Source organism: Mytilus galloprovincialis, chromosome 3, assembly GCF_965363235.1.
Source record: "Mytilus galloprovincialis chromosome 3, xbMytGall1.hap1.1, whole genome shotgun sequence".
Classification (NCBI taxonomy): Eukaryota; Metazoa; Mollusca; class Bivalvia; order Mytilida; family Mytilidae; genus Mytilus; species Mytilus galloprovincialis.
Window position 1 is genome coordinate 61,016,250 of NC_134840.1, and position 15,878 is coordinate 61,032,127.

A 15,878-nucleotide genomic window follows, 5' to 3' on the forward strand; every position below is an offset into this window, starting at 1 on the left:
TTCTCCTCTAAAACTACTCAACCAAATTCAACCAAACTTCAACTGAATGATCAGTAGGGTGTATAAAATAAAGTTTGTGTTTTATTTTCTATTTTGTCTAAAAACATGGCCGTCATGGCTAAAAGTAGAACACAGGGTAAAATGCAGTTTTTGGCTTATATCTAAAAAACTCCAGCATTTAGAGCAAATAAGACTATGAAGTTAAAATATTTATTAGGTCAAGGTCTACCTGTCCTGAAATTTTCAATTTGCAATTTGCAAAAAAAATAATTTGTTGTGCTACTTCCAAAAAATAGAAAATATTCTGACCAGAAAAAAAACCATGTCCCCCTACAAGTTAAATGGTCCATGCCTAACTGTTATTAATGAAATCATTTAACTGTTTTGCTGTTATTGGAGCCCCTTGCCCCTTCTCAGCAGTGGAATAAATCCAAATCATGAATGAAGAAATTCGAAAGAATAACAATTTAATAATGTAACAATAACAATTTTATTGTTAAAATTCTTTTATTGTAACTATAATGTAATAAAAATAACGTCCTGCCCCTCTTCTTGTATGCATATTATATTAGAAGGAAACGTGTAAACATGGTAGAACTTGTATTTCTAATATTGAAGAATTGTTAGCTGTACATGTTTGCCTGGCATGGTTCAATATGTTCAATAAGGCATTGTTTACCAGGTGAGCGATTCAGGCTCTTGAGAGCCTCTTGTTCTATTAAGTATATGATAAAGTTCATTTATCATGTTTATAGAAAAATATAAAGAAATCATATATTAGAAAGAAAAAAAAAGATTTATACTGGAGAGCCCCCTTAATATAAACATATTTTATTTGTAATCATCAAAGGGAATGAGACACAAGTTAAGACTTATGATGTCTTCTTTGGTATCTTTTCTTGTCTACATGAAATTTTATTTTGCTGTTATCACAGTCCAGGCAATTACTGAAAACTGTAATATTACTTTTTTATATAATATTACAAGTAAAAGTAATATTACAAAAAATAGTAATATAATTCTTGTATTACTAAAAACTGTAATATTGTTATATTACTGAAATGTGAAATATAGTCTCTAACTAAATAAAACAGTAATATTACTAGAAAATGCCTATATTACATAGAACTGTAACATAAGGCTAAAAATCACTAATGCTGCCTTTAACTCGAGGCTGGAGACATCATGACATAGTTTTAGTATCAAATTACATGGTAAATAAAAGATGGATCAAAATCAGTTTCATCACTTCTGCAAAATCAGATAGAGACGCCAGAGCAACCAAATATGGAGATGGAAAATGCTACTATAGTACTATTTTTTGTAATATTACTTTTACTTGTAATATTATATAAAAAAGTAATATTACTGTTTTCAGTAATTGCCTGGACTATATCAGCAGGTACACAACACATTTAAAAATGCTTCAGTAAATAAAATATGATGATAGGAAATACAAATTGTAAATTGTCATCTTATCCTTTTCAGGAATTCAGATTTTAAACTACTGTTATTTTGGACCTTAAATTGGGAAGTCATATTGCAATGCTAAGATTGCCCATTTGCCCATTTGTGAACAAAAATTAAAACATGTGTGGCTTCAGGACTTGATATTTAAGTAGCAGAAGATATGAAATGGCGATTGATCATGGAAAAGGTAGGCGTAAAAAATGTTTTTTAAACTATCTGCTCTGTGCAATTTTTTTTTATGAGACAAAAATTTATAAAAAACTGATAGAGGAAATAATTGTGGTATGTTGACTAAAATCCCTTTATGGCATATTAGTGGAAATAATTGAGGTATGTTGACTAAAATCCCTTTATGGCATATTAGTGGAAATAATTGAGGTATGTTGACTAAAATCCCTTTATGGCATATTACTCAAAGTATTAAAGGGTATATAACACTAAAGGGAGTTAACTCTATTAACGTCAGCTTTTAATCAAATGCTAATAGTAAAAAAAATTCGTAAGGGTTCCACGGAACCCAGTGTCTCGCCTACTTTTGCTGTTAATCGCAGACTCAACAAAATGAGGAAAAACATCAATAAAAATTTCCTTCTCGATACTGTCTGAACAGGTTGAGCACAAGTGGTGCTAGTCCCGTGTCTCTACGACTTCCGGTTCTTAAGTTTGGTATTGCATCATATATTTGATGATTAATTGTGACCTTGGTGAACTTTGAAATTGTCCCAATTCTTTTTCTATAATGTTGTCCTTCAACTGTAGATCATTTATCATTTAACAGATTTGAGATATCTATTGTTGCTGTAGAGATAATGCAGTTTGAAGTTTTGCCAGCGGAGGCATGTATTTCTGAATCAACAAGAGCGTACCTCTTAAAATGTTTTAGAAATTGAAGAGGTTAACATAGTTCTATGTTTGACCAAATACCAAAAACATTCCATGGAAAAAACGCCAAAAATTCAATTTGAAATTTTCAAGTTTTGCATTGACTTTGTAAGTTTCATAACTTCTATTTATATAGTTGATATTGCATCATTTTTTGCACTTTATCAAATGGGGTCATCTGATATATCAAATTGAAGGTCTAAATACAGTGATATTGTTTGGCTCAAATAACAGCCGAAATTCGGCCTTTTCCCCTAGAGAAAATTCCCAATTACTGAAAAAAATGGCTTAAATTTCCTCCCAAAAAGTTTTACATTTTCCCCAAACAGTGATGGCATTGGTAGTAATAGTAATGTTTGTAAATATCGTATTCATGTTATCATTTTGATATTAGAAAGCACTTTTGAGATCCGGTTTTCTGATCAGAATCATCATGGTGTTTGTAACACATGTAGTTTTCAATGCATTGTAAGTACCATCATTGCTTCTGTTTCTTTCCCCTCTCCGAAAGTATCTTTCAGGTTGAAAATGTCTGACAACCAAAATATACATGAAAAAAACAGTGCAAAAAGACAGCAAAGGTCAGGAAAAAATCGGAGATGTGTTCAGAATAAAATATACAAATTTCCCAATTTCAATAAAAAATATGCATTTTTCCCAATAAAAAACGGTAGAGGTAGTGTTGAAAAAAGACAACAATATCACTGAAATAAACTCTACTTAAAAATGAAAATTTTAAACCCCCTTTTCATCCCAGGAGGACGAGTGGGTTCATTTAGTGCAAACATTCAAATTTCTCAGATGGTAAGGTTGTCGCATATCAAATGAAAGAACATAAAGGTACATTTCAAATTTAAAATTGACGTCTCCCAAAAATGGGTTGGATGGGGTCATTGAGTGCAAAAAATAAATTTTCTTTTAAGATAGGGTTGTTGTATATTAAATGAAAGGTCATGATGTGTACATTGGAAATATCAAATCCCGACCTCCAAAAATTAGTTGGATAGGGTTATTAAGTGCAAAAATCAAACTTTCTAGAACATAGAGTTGTTGCATATCAAATGAAAGCTCATCTACTCTATGTTATCTATATCATAATTCCAATCTCAAAAATGTAGGCGTATGAGGTCATTAAGTGTTAAAAGTGGAAAGTTTTAGAAGGTATGCTTGTCGTATATCAAACGAAAGGTCGTACAAGGTACATTACGAAAACATCACTTTTACAGGAAAGACCTTTCAATTGTTTTACAAACAATTGAGATACTAGTTTTAATTTTTTTTTGTCTTAAGGTGGTACCCAACACTTTCACTTAAATTAATTTGGCTTGTTTAATTTTCATAAAACTTTGCCAATGCATTTACTTTGACCCTTTAACAAAAATATAAAAATTTTAAAAAATTTTGAACCAACTGTTTTGTCAGAAAAATTACACTGGTTAGGCTTAAATTAAAATATTGTTTGTTTGCCCTTTACTGACCGACCCTATAAATTCGTTCCGACTGAAAATCTTTTATTTGTATTTACCAGCAATATTTTATTTTAATTATTTTTCGTTCCTACCGAAAATCTTATATTTGTATTTCCCGCTCAAAACTTTTTTACCGGAATCCACGGGTTTTATCTTCCCTGTATAAGGTTAAGTCCATGTGGTATCATGTGAGTGTTTGGCATGAACACTTGCATTTAGAGATTCAAAGCATTTGATTGAAGTCGATGTTGAAGGTATGACGAACGTTGCCCTTTATACTTGAATTGTTAATTACATGTGTAAGATTTTATAAATTAGTTTGATCATGATGATATCAATGACAACTCAAGCTTGATACAAAATTTTGTGATGCTAAACAGAAATTCTGAATGACATGAATGATGTACATGCCTGGTAAATGTTCAAAATTTATTAAAATGAATCAGAAAATGAAAGAAACACAAATTCATGTATAAACAGAAAATGAAAAAAATATGAATTTATACAGAAAACAGATAATGAAGTTACATGAATATCTTTGAAGTATAGGAAAATTATTAAAGGAGTAGGTCCGGTAAGGACCGATTTTGGCCTCAAATTTCAGGTTCATCTGACGAAAGATTTTGACCACTTTTTAAACACTTAAGTGTCTATTTTATTTGAATTAATTAGTTTATGTGAAAGATTATAACAGATTTAGTCATTAAAAACGATCCGATTCAAGCTCAAATATGAAAAATCTACCTAATATGCCGAAAAATGTCACTTTTCAGATGGTTTTTGGTAAAAATGAAAGTGGCCGCATCCGTGTTCATCCTCAACCTTTATATATGTTATGTTATATCATAAAATACAACTTACATTTCAATATTAAGGATGAACACGAATGCGGCCACTTTTGTTTTACATGAAAACCGTCTAAAATTTAACTAAAATGCTAGAATTATGAGGATTTCAGTAATTTAGCATGACTTAATGGTGCTAGTACCGGATATATGTGCATTGTATTGTCAAAAAACAGCCCATATTTATGTAGCAGAAGCATTCTACTGTCCAATAAATAACTAAAGGTTTACATTTTAACAATTTTGTAAAACTGCTTTATTTTGGGGCCAAAAAGGGGTCTTACTGAACCTACTCCTTTGTAGATTTAATTTTAAATTATAATCAATATAGTTTTACATAATAATTTTTACATAATAATAAAAGTCATTGTATATATATGCTAGATGTGCAAAATACATCCAGCTTTTATGTCATGAACAAAATGTATTGTTTAATTCTAGTACATGATAACAGTTCTATATATTCTCCTTTTCAGACCTATATATTTACAGATAATGATTCACCCATTCCAGAAAATGTTCATGGTAAGTTTTTCTATAGTCAGGTATACATGGTATATACATGTTAATGTTACATGCATGAAGTTTGAGTTAAAAATTACTGTAATTTTTTTATCTTTTTTTTTACAAATTATTTTGGGATACAATGAAGTACATGTATGCTGATAAACAATAACATACCAAATGTAATTTATTCTTAAGCAAAATGCTTTTTATACCCCCGCTTTAAAAAAGGGGGGGTATACTGTTTTACCTCTGTCTGTCCTTCCGTCAGTCAGTCCGTCCGTCCCATGAATATTTTTCGTCGCATTTTTCTCAGGAACTACAATACAAGGATTTCTGAAATTTGGTTTCAGGGTTTATCTAAGTCAGCTATACCGTGTGATGCGTTTTCAGATTGATCACTTGACAACTTCCTGTTTACCGAACACTTGTATGATTTTACACATGATAGCCAAGTTGAAAATTTTCGTCACATTTTTCTCAGGAACTACAATACAAGGATTTCTGAAATTTGCTGTCAGGGTTTATCTAAGTCAGCTATACTGTGTGATGCGTTTTCAGATTGATCACTTGACAACTTCCTGTTTACCGAACACTTGTATGATTTTACACATGATAGCCAAGTTGAAAATTTTCGTCACATTTTTCTCAGGAACTACAATTCAAGGATTTTTGAAATTTGGTTTCAGGGTTTATCTAAGTCAGCTATACCGTGTGATGCGTTTTCAGATTGATCACTTGACAACTTCCTGTTTACCGAACACTTGTATGATTTTACACATGATAGCCAAGTTGAAAATTTTCGTCACATTTTTCTCAGGAACTACAATACAAGGATTTCTGAAATTTGCTGTCAGGGTTTATCTCAGTCAGCTATACCGTGTGATGCGTTTTCAGATTGATCACTTGACAACTTCCTGTTTACCGAACACTTGTATGATTTTACACATGATAGCCAAGTTGAAAATTTTCGTCACATTTTTCTCAGGAACTACAATTCAAGGATTTTTGAAATTTGGTTTCAGGGTTTATCTAAGTCAGCTACATGTATACCGTGTGATGCGTTTTCAGATTGATCACTTGACAACTTCCTGTTTACCGAACACTTGTATGATTTTACACGTGATAGCCAAGTTGAAAATTTTCGTCACATTTTTCTCAGGAACTACAATACAAGGATTTCTGAAATTTGGTTTCAGGATTTATATAAGTCAGCTATACCGTGTGATGCGTTTACAGATTCATCACTCGACAACTTCCTGTTTACCTAACACTTGCATATTTTTACACTATTAATATTATCCACTTGCGGCGGGGGTATCATCAGTGAGCAGTAGCTCGCAGTTTCACTTGTTTCCCTTAAATTTATCATGTTTGTAAATACTTTATAGTTAAAGGTTTATCAACAAATCAACTTCAAAGACTTTTAAATTAAAACACTATTCATGCTAATTGAAAGAAACCTTAGAATTTGCTTACAGCTTCAATTTTCAGAGAAATTACCCGCTGTTAATGTCATGAATGTCTGTTGGGTCAATACGTTAGAGGTTTGATATGATATGTCAGCATGTTAGAGGTTTAATGATGATCATGAAAGAAGTTTAATTTCAGTACATTTTTCCAGTCAGACAAGAATGCCGTCTCGTCACTTTCCTGACTGTAATAGAACATATAAACTCTCTTTAAAGTACATCTTTGTCCTAAGGGGAGATAACCTCTTGTCTGATCATTTTGTTCCTCATCATTCAAATTGGATTAATGCCATCTTCCCTTTAAATTTATGTCTGATTGTTATAGCTTAAGGTTAGACTCGTAATCATTGTGGTATATCAATGAATCAATGATATTTCACTTCACACACATGTATGTTAGCCCCCCTTGTATTGAGGAAAGTTCTACTATTGTACAACATCCTATGCATGTGTGTTTAAATTTATGCTGAATTATAAACAGGTACATCCTTTTAAGTGTTGTATTTGATTAATCTTTCAGATACCCTTTGTTTTAATTTCAATAAATGCAAATTAACCATTCTTAGGGAGCTACCATTTGATTTTTATGGGGGGGCTAGGATGAAAAATTTTGTCCTGCATTTTTTAGCTGTAATCTCTGTCCTGCCTTTTTATTTTTCACTCTGTTTGGTCCTGCTTTTTTTTTTTTTAGTTTATCCTGACTTTTTTTTACCTAAATTGTCATCCTGACTTTTTTTTTTTTGCAATTGTCTCATCCTGCTTTTTTTTTTACTCAAAACTCCTGTCCTGCCTATTTTTTTCAAATTTCATCCTAGCCCCCCCCCCCCTCATAAAAATCAAATGGTAGCTCCCTTAAATTATATAGTCTAATGATAGTACAAGATTAGTTATTCTATATTGAACAAAGATACTTATCTATTGTCAGCCGTCATTGGGTAAAAACGACAATTCAAAGAATTCAACTTTATATATAACTTATATAGGACAATGGTGTAGATTAAAAATTACACCACTCCAGACCCTTTTGTTTTCCACAATTAATATTGCCAATAATCAACAAGTTCCACGTTGAATCCAATGCCGATACCAATAGTATATTCACCTGTTACCTATTACCTTATGTGTACGTTCCGCATTTGACAGGCGTACCACCAAACAGTGTATTTAGGATTTTGCTATATATACAGGTTATAATCACAGGGTTGACACTACTAAATTCAGTCATTGTCAAATTGTTCCCTAGTGTAGTATTTTAATCAGTAAGACTTTCTAAGATAACAATACGAATACTAAAAATCTGGACCTAAAATAAGGCGTACAGGTACAGTTTTTAATTTGTTAGCGGGCATGACGTAAAACAGCAAATAAAAGAATTCAACTTTATTTACAATGCTGTTGATTGAAAAATACTCCATTCCAGGACCTTTTGTTTTCCTAATAATTAATATTACCAATAATTGATAAGTCCCAGGTCGACGGGTTCAAACAGAAAAATGTTGAAAGCAGAGAAAACTGTGTATCTTATAATCGGCATGACTTTATCAGATGACAATACCAATACTTTAAAAATAAGGCTTACACATAGTTATATATTTTAATTCAGTCACGAACCCGCGATATCACAGGTGTGTTCTAGTATATCAATTAAAATGACGAGATTTTCTTTTATCATATATGTAATCATATGGTAACTTAAATTTAAGATTATTCAATATAAACCTGATAAAGATCTTAGAACTGTGGATTCATTTATTTTTTGGGGTATTTCAATCTGGTGGTTTGTCAACATCTGCATACAAATCGATAGACAATGTTGAACATTTAAACTTGTTACTTTTACTGATGTAATCCAATGAAAGTGTATCTCTTGAATTATCATGATTATACTGAATCCACAGTATACTTTGATGGGATATCTGTCCTTATAATTTTATTTAGACCAACTTGAATTTAGAATAAAAATCTGACATGTCTAAAGAAAAAAAGAATTATTAGCATATTCTTTCTATTTTCTTTTTTTAAGCTGATCATTTCATCAACACGTTTTGTGCAGATTCACATTACAGGTAAATACTTAGATTGAAATGAAAATATGATCAGAGAAATGTCAACTACATTATATCAACATTCTTTATGCAATTTGAGAACACAATTTCAGTGTATTGTCATTTCTTTCTTCTTGGAAAATAGTTGAAATTGCAATAGTTACAGATGTCAAGTTTTCAGAAAAAAAAGTGTGAAATTTTTTATCTGAAATTTAGAATTATTCCAAGGTTTAGGGTAGCATGACAAGATTTACAAATAAGTTGTGTATATTGTCAGCCCATTCGTTATAGTTAAACTTATTCCCCTCAAATGAAGATGATTTTGTTACATTTTTTAGTCAGAATGTTGGTCATGAATTAAATTTTTTTTAATTTTAGTCTATAATGTTGGACAAAATGTAGCTTGCAGCCTGTAATTATTTTTCAATCTCTTTATAAATCTTTTTGAAAAAGTAAAATCACAAAAATACTGAACTTAGAGGAAAATCAATTTGGAAAGTCCATAATCATGATAATCACATGGCAAAATCAAATAACAAAGCGCATCAAAAACGAATGGACAAGAACTGTCATATTCCTGACTTGGTACAGGCATTTTCAAATGTAGAAAATGGTGGATTAAACCTGATAGTATAGTGCTAACCCTCTCACTTTAATGACAGTCTCATCATTTGAAATAGTCATTTTATTTCAATTATGTCTTAATCAGATTTTGGTAAATTATTTGATAATGATAAATATTTGTCTTCAAATTGAAACAATAAACCAGTGATACAAAAACTGCTTTTATATGCATTTTATTTATGTGTCATTGAATCCCAGTTGACCCACATATAACTTGTGCAATACGCACAGGATGATTCAGTAAAATTCACCCCTTTGGGTTTAGAGTAAATTACAATAACACAGATGGTTACTCATTTTCTGGTGATTTGAGATAACAACACTGGTATATTACCGTTTAATATCTAGGGAGATTTTTCATAGTGTATTACTGTACAAACCATCACTTAGTTCAGAATCCCAGGACCTGCATTTAGGAATGTACATATAATGCAACAAAGATATTTCTCTATTATGGAAGTGCAAAAAGAGCCGCAGATTCTTAGAGTATTTTGTTTAGTGAAATAGGATTTTCGAGAAAGTTGTTGTTTCAGCATCATTAAAAAGGGCAGTTGATGAAATCATGGGGGTGGTAGCACTTGGCTGAGTGGGGCGTATGACATTTGCACCGATTTAGAAAATATTCATTCTTTCATTTGGGCCGATTTCATTTTTATACGACCGCAAAATTTGAAAAAAATTTCGTCGTATATTACTATCACGTTGGCGTCGTCGTCGTCGTCGTCGTCGTCGTCGTCGTCCGAATACTTTTAGTTTTCGCACTCTAACTTTAGTAAAAGTGAATAGAAATCTATGAAATTTTAACACAAGGTTTATGACCACAAAAGGAAGGTTGGGATTGATTTTGGGAGTTTTGGTCCCAACATTTTAGGAATTAGGGGCCAAAAAGGGCCAAAATAAGCATTTTCTTGGTTTTCGCACTATAACTTTAGTTTAAGTTAATAGAAATCTATGAAATTTTGACACAAGGTTTATGACCACAAAAGAAAGGTTGGGATTGATTTTGGGAGTTTTGGGTCCAACAGTTTAGGAATTAGGGGCCAAAAAAGGGCCCAAATAAGCATTATTCTTGGTTTTCGCACAATTACTTTAGTTTAAGTAAATAGAAATCAATGAAATTTAAACACAATGTTTATGACCACAAAAGGAAGGTTGGTATCGATTTTGGGAGTTTAGGTCCCAACAGTTTAGGAATTAGGGGCCAAAAAGGGACCCAAATAAGCATTTTTCTTGGTTTTCGCACCATAACTTTAGTATAAGTAAATAGAAATCTTTGAAATTTAAACACAAGGTTTATGACCATAAAAGGGAGGTTGGTATTGATTTTGGGAGTTTTGGTCCCAACAGTTTAGGAATAAAGGGCCCAAAGGGTCCAAAATTAAACTTTGTTTGATTTCATCAAAAATTGAATTATTGGGGTTCTTTGATATGCCGAATCTAACTGTGTATGTAGATTCCTTATTTTTGGTCCCGTTTTCAAATTGGTCTACATTAAGGTCCAAAGGGTCCAAAATTAAACTTAGTTTGATTTTAACAAAAATTGAATCCTTGGGGTTCTTTGATATGCTGAATCTAAAAATGTACTTAGATTTTTTATTATTGGCCCAGTTTTCAAGTTGGTCCAAATCGGGGTCCAAAATTAAACTTTGTTTGATTTCATCAAAAATTGAATAATTGAGGTTCTTTGATATGCCAAATCTAACTGTGTATGTAGATTCTTAATTTTTGGTCCCGTTTTAAAATTGGTCTACATTAAAGTCCAAAGGGTCCAAAATTAAACTAAGTTTGATTTTAACAAAAATTGAATTCTTGGGCCTCTTTGATATGCTGAATCTAAACATGTACTTAGATTTTTGATTATGGGCCCAGTTTTTCAAGTTGGTCCAAATCAGGATCCAAAATTATTATATTAAGTATTGTGCAATAGCAAGAAATTTTCAATTGCACAGTATTCAGCAATAGCAAGAAATCTTCAATTGCACAGTATTGTGCAATAGCAAATATTTTCAATTGCACAGTATTGCACAATAGCAAGAAATATCTAATTGCACAATATTGTGCAATAGCAAGAAATTCCAATTGGATTTCAATTGGAGTTATCTTTCTTTGTCCAGAATAGTAGTTGAATCAACTTAAATCATTGTTTTATACAATATACAATGTATATTCACTTTTACTACCAACTGATAGATTAAAACAATCTTTAACATTCAGTGATAACAAGCACTTTTTTACATTTTAATATTTTATGATGTATTTATGAGTAGTTATTGTTGCAAACTTCATTAGAAATTTGAATTGAGATCAGTTTTGAAATAAGGGAAAGGGGGATGTGAAAAAAAAAATTGGGGGGTCAATTTTTTTCATTTCAGATTTCATAAATAATAAGAAAATTTCTTCCAAACATTTTTTTGAGAGGATTAATATTCAACAGCAAAGTGAATTGCTCAAAGGCAAAAAAAAATTTTTAAGTTCATTAAACCACATTCATTCTGTGTCAGAAACCTATGCTGTGTCAACTATTTAATCACAATCCAAATTTAGAGCTGAATCCAGCTTGAATGTTGTGTCCATACTTGCCCCAACCGTTCAGGGTTTAACCTCTGCGGTCGTATAAAGCTGCGCCCTGCGGAGCATCTGGTTTCATTTGCGCCGATTTTATGTTTGCTCCTAATTTAGGCGCGTAGCTACGTTTACGTCAAAACGCCCGGGCGTACACTTGAATTTGATAAAAAGAAATCTACAGAAAATAGAAAGAACTTGTAAGAAGCACATCAGCTCAATTTCTTTGTCAAAACTTTGTCTAAATCCAGTCATGGACTGATAAACTTTTGCGATGAACATTCCAGACGAGAACCAGTGTCCAACAGAAACTTTTACGATATCAAATATTGCACCTGAATATCTCTGAATATGAATTATTACATGTTCAATTTATGAACTTTCCATTTCTAAGTTGCAACATTCCAACAGCACCTGCATGCGGGGTATATATCTCCCAATTGATATGATATTCGCGTGTTTGCACATGATTTCCTATCATGATTTTCTTGGTAGAGGATTGCTGCTCACAAGGAAGCTATTAAACCAAGAGTTCCAAATGGTGAAATGAAATAATCCCTTCGTAAATTTTACGGACGTCATCGCAAGTTGTTTGACTGTTATGAAATAACCGTTTCAATAATGATATCGGATATGTCCTTACACCGTAACTACAATCTCCTTCCCTTTCATGAATGTGACCTACCGAATAAGACTATTTACCGAACATGAGCAACACCACGGGTGCCACATGTGGAGCAGGATCTGCGTATCCTTCCGGAGCATCTAGGATCACCCTTAGTTTTTTGTTGGGTTCTTGTTGTTTATTTTTTAGTTTTCTGTGTTCGATTTAGAGTGTGACTGTCCCTCTGGTATCTTTCGTCCCTCTTTTACGAAATTTGGACATAAAATATGTGGGTTTGTTGGTTGAGTGCTTTACTCCCACAGCTCTTTTTGAATATATTTTTAAAGTTACTGGTTTTGACATTTTTTCTAAATCCAATAGCCAATATATTTAAAAAAACAACATGAATATTTAACATAACAAATAAACCATTAAGATTCTAAAGTATGCTGCTACTGATGAGTTTTTAATGACAGAAATGGTATATCTTTAGATTCCGGTTCGCTCTCTAGTTCTAACCCACTACAGCAATTGTTTGACATTTACCCGTTTTGGTATCTTGAATTCCTCGCCAAGGTTCGGGCGTACACGTAAATATGACCTAGCTATGCCACTGTAATTAGATTTACAGGTACGTTAATACTTGTACATGTACTATACTATATGATACCACTGGTAAAATCTGGTTCATTTATGTTAATTTTGATTCATATTGTTCTGGAACTTCGTTGTAACATGATGGACATATTGCACACTGAAACGAGCCAAAAGAGGGCCATACATATTGGAAGGTTAGTTAATGTCCTGAAACATAACAACATATCCTACAAATGTACCATAAAATCGTGTAAACCCAGAGTCACCACAGATTCTATTGTCAAAACACAGAACGAGCATAATCATGTGGCAGATGTCCAAAAGACACAGAGGCTAAAGAACTATGGATACGGTCAAGGAAAAAGTCTGGAAATGTATTTTGTAGGCCTTCTTCCACCTCCCCATGGTGATTCATTAAATTTGTACAAGTGGCTAACGGAAGAGGTCTATAATGATAAATGAAAAATAACATGACTTGGATGGAGAGTTCTCTCATTGGCACTCATACCATATCTTCTTATATCTGTTCACCTGTAATTTACCTGTAAAAATATCGGCGCAATTGAAAAAAAAAATTGGTGCAAATGAAAGAAAAATCGGCGCAAATGCAAAACGCCGGCTGAGTGGTCTAAGTAGTAATACTACTGTACTATTAGCTTGTCAGATTACTGATGTTGTGAGGTCTAGTCCCACATTACTAGGATTGTAAGTTTTCCTACCAAAGGTTGGTGGCATGGTTCTCTCTAGGCACTGGCTTCCTTCACCGATAAAATCTGACCATCACCCGATAGCAATAAAGTGTTGAAAGTTGTGTTCAACACCAATCAATTTACTAAGTTAAATCTGATCAAATTATGTAACATTGATATTTTCCTTTGCATCTGTCTTGTATTGCTGAAGTCAAACGATGTGGAAGAAAAGACTAATACATTTAGGTTTGCACTTAGAATACACTTTTCTAATTTTCACCTTCTTATTCATTACATTTCTGAAATCTTAGGGTCATGTGAATTTTTGTTTACCTAAAATTTTACTGATAATTCATGCAAATGATGTATAGTTCCTTACTTTCTGATAATATCGTGTGACTAATTTCTTTAAAACAAGAAAGGACCCTGAGAAACTTACTATCACTGAACTTTGCATATTGCCTGTTATATATAATTAGTAACTTATCATTTTTGGTTATCAAGTTACCTCCCTGTTAGAGGAAGAGTGTAATGTGAAAATATTTTCAGTTGTTGTGCATTGTTTAATTTTACAGGAAATTCACAAGTCATAAATACTGGGTTGAGCACAAAAACATATGAAAATAACCGTCTACCATCATGTATTATATATTGAATCAGGGTGGGAAAAGATAACCCACATGACGATTTGCAGAACTCCATGTACGCTATCCACAAAAATGATCCAATATTCTTTTTTCTATTTTAGACAAGGATTGTGCTGTAAGATGGCTAGAGAATATGACATCTTCATGGAAAGTGAAAAAAGGTATATTAATTAAAAAAGAAATAATTAAGACATGCAGTTGATGAAATAAGTTGATAACTTTCTAAATGATTAACAGCAAATCAAGATTAATTTGTTTCATCTACACTGACCTAACCTGAAACATTCTATTTCCAAGAATGTTTTGTTTATTGAATTAACATTATAAACTGCCAATTTTAGGACTATATGAAGATAATATTTATTGCCATGTATGACATCATCATCATATTTTACTGAAGAACTATCTATCATTTCTCTTAAATTTGATATCAAGCTTCATGTGAACTTGTTTGACCCTAAGGTTGGATGGGGAATAGGAATACGGTCACTTGGGTCTTCTTCTGACAAGCGGTACAACCCTTCAAGGCTTGCCAGAGTTGGGTGTCCTTTAGCCTGCGCAAAATATCTGTCCCTAATCAATTTACATATACCTGCATTTTCCAGTGATAGCCCTCATCTTCATCCCAGACATCATTCTTAACAGAACCCGATTGTATTAATTGTTAATCTCTTCTCGTCGTGAACATGAATGAAATATTTGCCACTGAATATTAAGCAACAAAAATTAAATCAATCATGTGAGCTTGTGGTACCATGCATATGATATATTTTGAAGTCAATCAGTCATCAATTCCATGTTTACCAAATACTTAAAGCTCACATTTCAACTTGATAAATTCTGCTAAATATACATAAAAATTTGTAAGGGTTCCGGGGAACCCAGTGTCTCGCCTACTTTTGCTGTAAATTGCAGGATCAACAAAAATGAGGGAAAAAATCAATAAAAATATTCTGCTTGATACCATGTTTGGATTGTAGGAAGCTTCTGTCCAAGTTCCATAAAAAATCCTGGATAGTTTATGAATCTAATAAATGTTTTAAAAACTTTAACTGCAGACTGGATGTAATGTTAACTGGAAGAAAAACTAAGTCCATTTATAAGTAAAATACAGATACACAGGTACAAAATATTAAGAAAATGTCCTTCTAGATACTAGCTTTTGATCATAAACAAGCTTCTGTCTTAGTTTGGTACAAATAAAAAATAGTATAAGAAAGTTATCAAAATTTAAAAAAATTTAACCACAGAGTGAATGTGTTGTTTCCTGGCAGAAAAAAAGTCCATTTAAAGTAAAATATTATGGAAAAAATGGATTTGTCATTTTACAGAATTTACTTCTGGATACTATCTTATGATCATAAACAAGCTTCTGTTTAAGTTTGGTACAAACCAAGGATAGTTTAAGAAAGTTATTAAAATTTTAAAAACTACAACCACAGAGTGATGTAATGTTTTCCCGCAGAAA

At 32.2% G+C, this 15,878-nt stretch overlaps 2 protein-coding genes across 12 annotated transcripts in view; both read left to right on the forward strand.

The window, feature by feature from the left end:
- LOC143068543 (protein-glucosylgalactosylhydroxylysine glucosidase-like) overlaps positions 1-15,878 on the forward strand; it is a 270,827-nt gene that overhangs the window by 75,895 nt on the left and 179,054 nt on the right. The gene's annotated exons all lie outside the window — the stretch shown is intronic.
- Positions 1-15,878, forward strand: part of LOC143068545 (fringe glycosyltransferase-like) — a 41,832-nt gene that overhangs the window by 22,313 nt on the left and 3,641 nt on the right. For 7 of the 10 annotated variants that reach the window (XM_076242691.1, XM_076242692.1, XM_076242684.1 and 4 more), the window contains 3 exons: positions 5,143-5,191; positions 8,666-8,708; positions 14,512-14,571. In XM_076242691.1, the coding sequence (XP_076098806.1) occupies positions 5,143-5,191; positions 8,666-8,708; positions 14,512-14,571 (152 nt within the window). Of the gene's footprint in view, positions 1-1,488; positions 1,658-4,051; positions 4,076-5,142; positions 5,192-8,665; positions 8,709-14,511; positions 14,572-15,878 lie in introns of those variants that run through there. The other 3 variants (XM_076242689.1, XM_076242690.1, XM_076242694.1) reach the window with 2 other exon arrangements.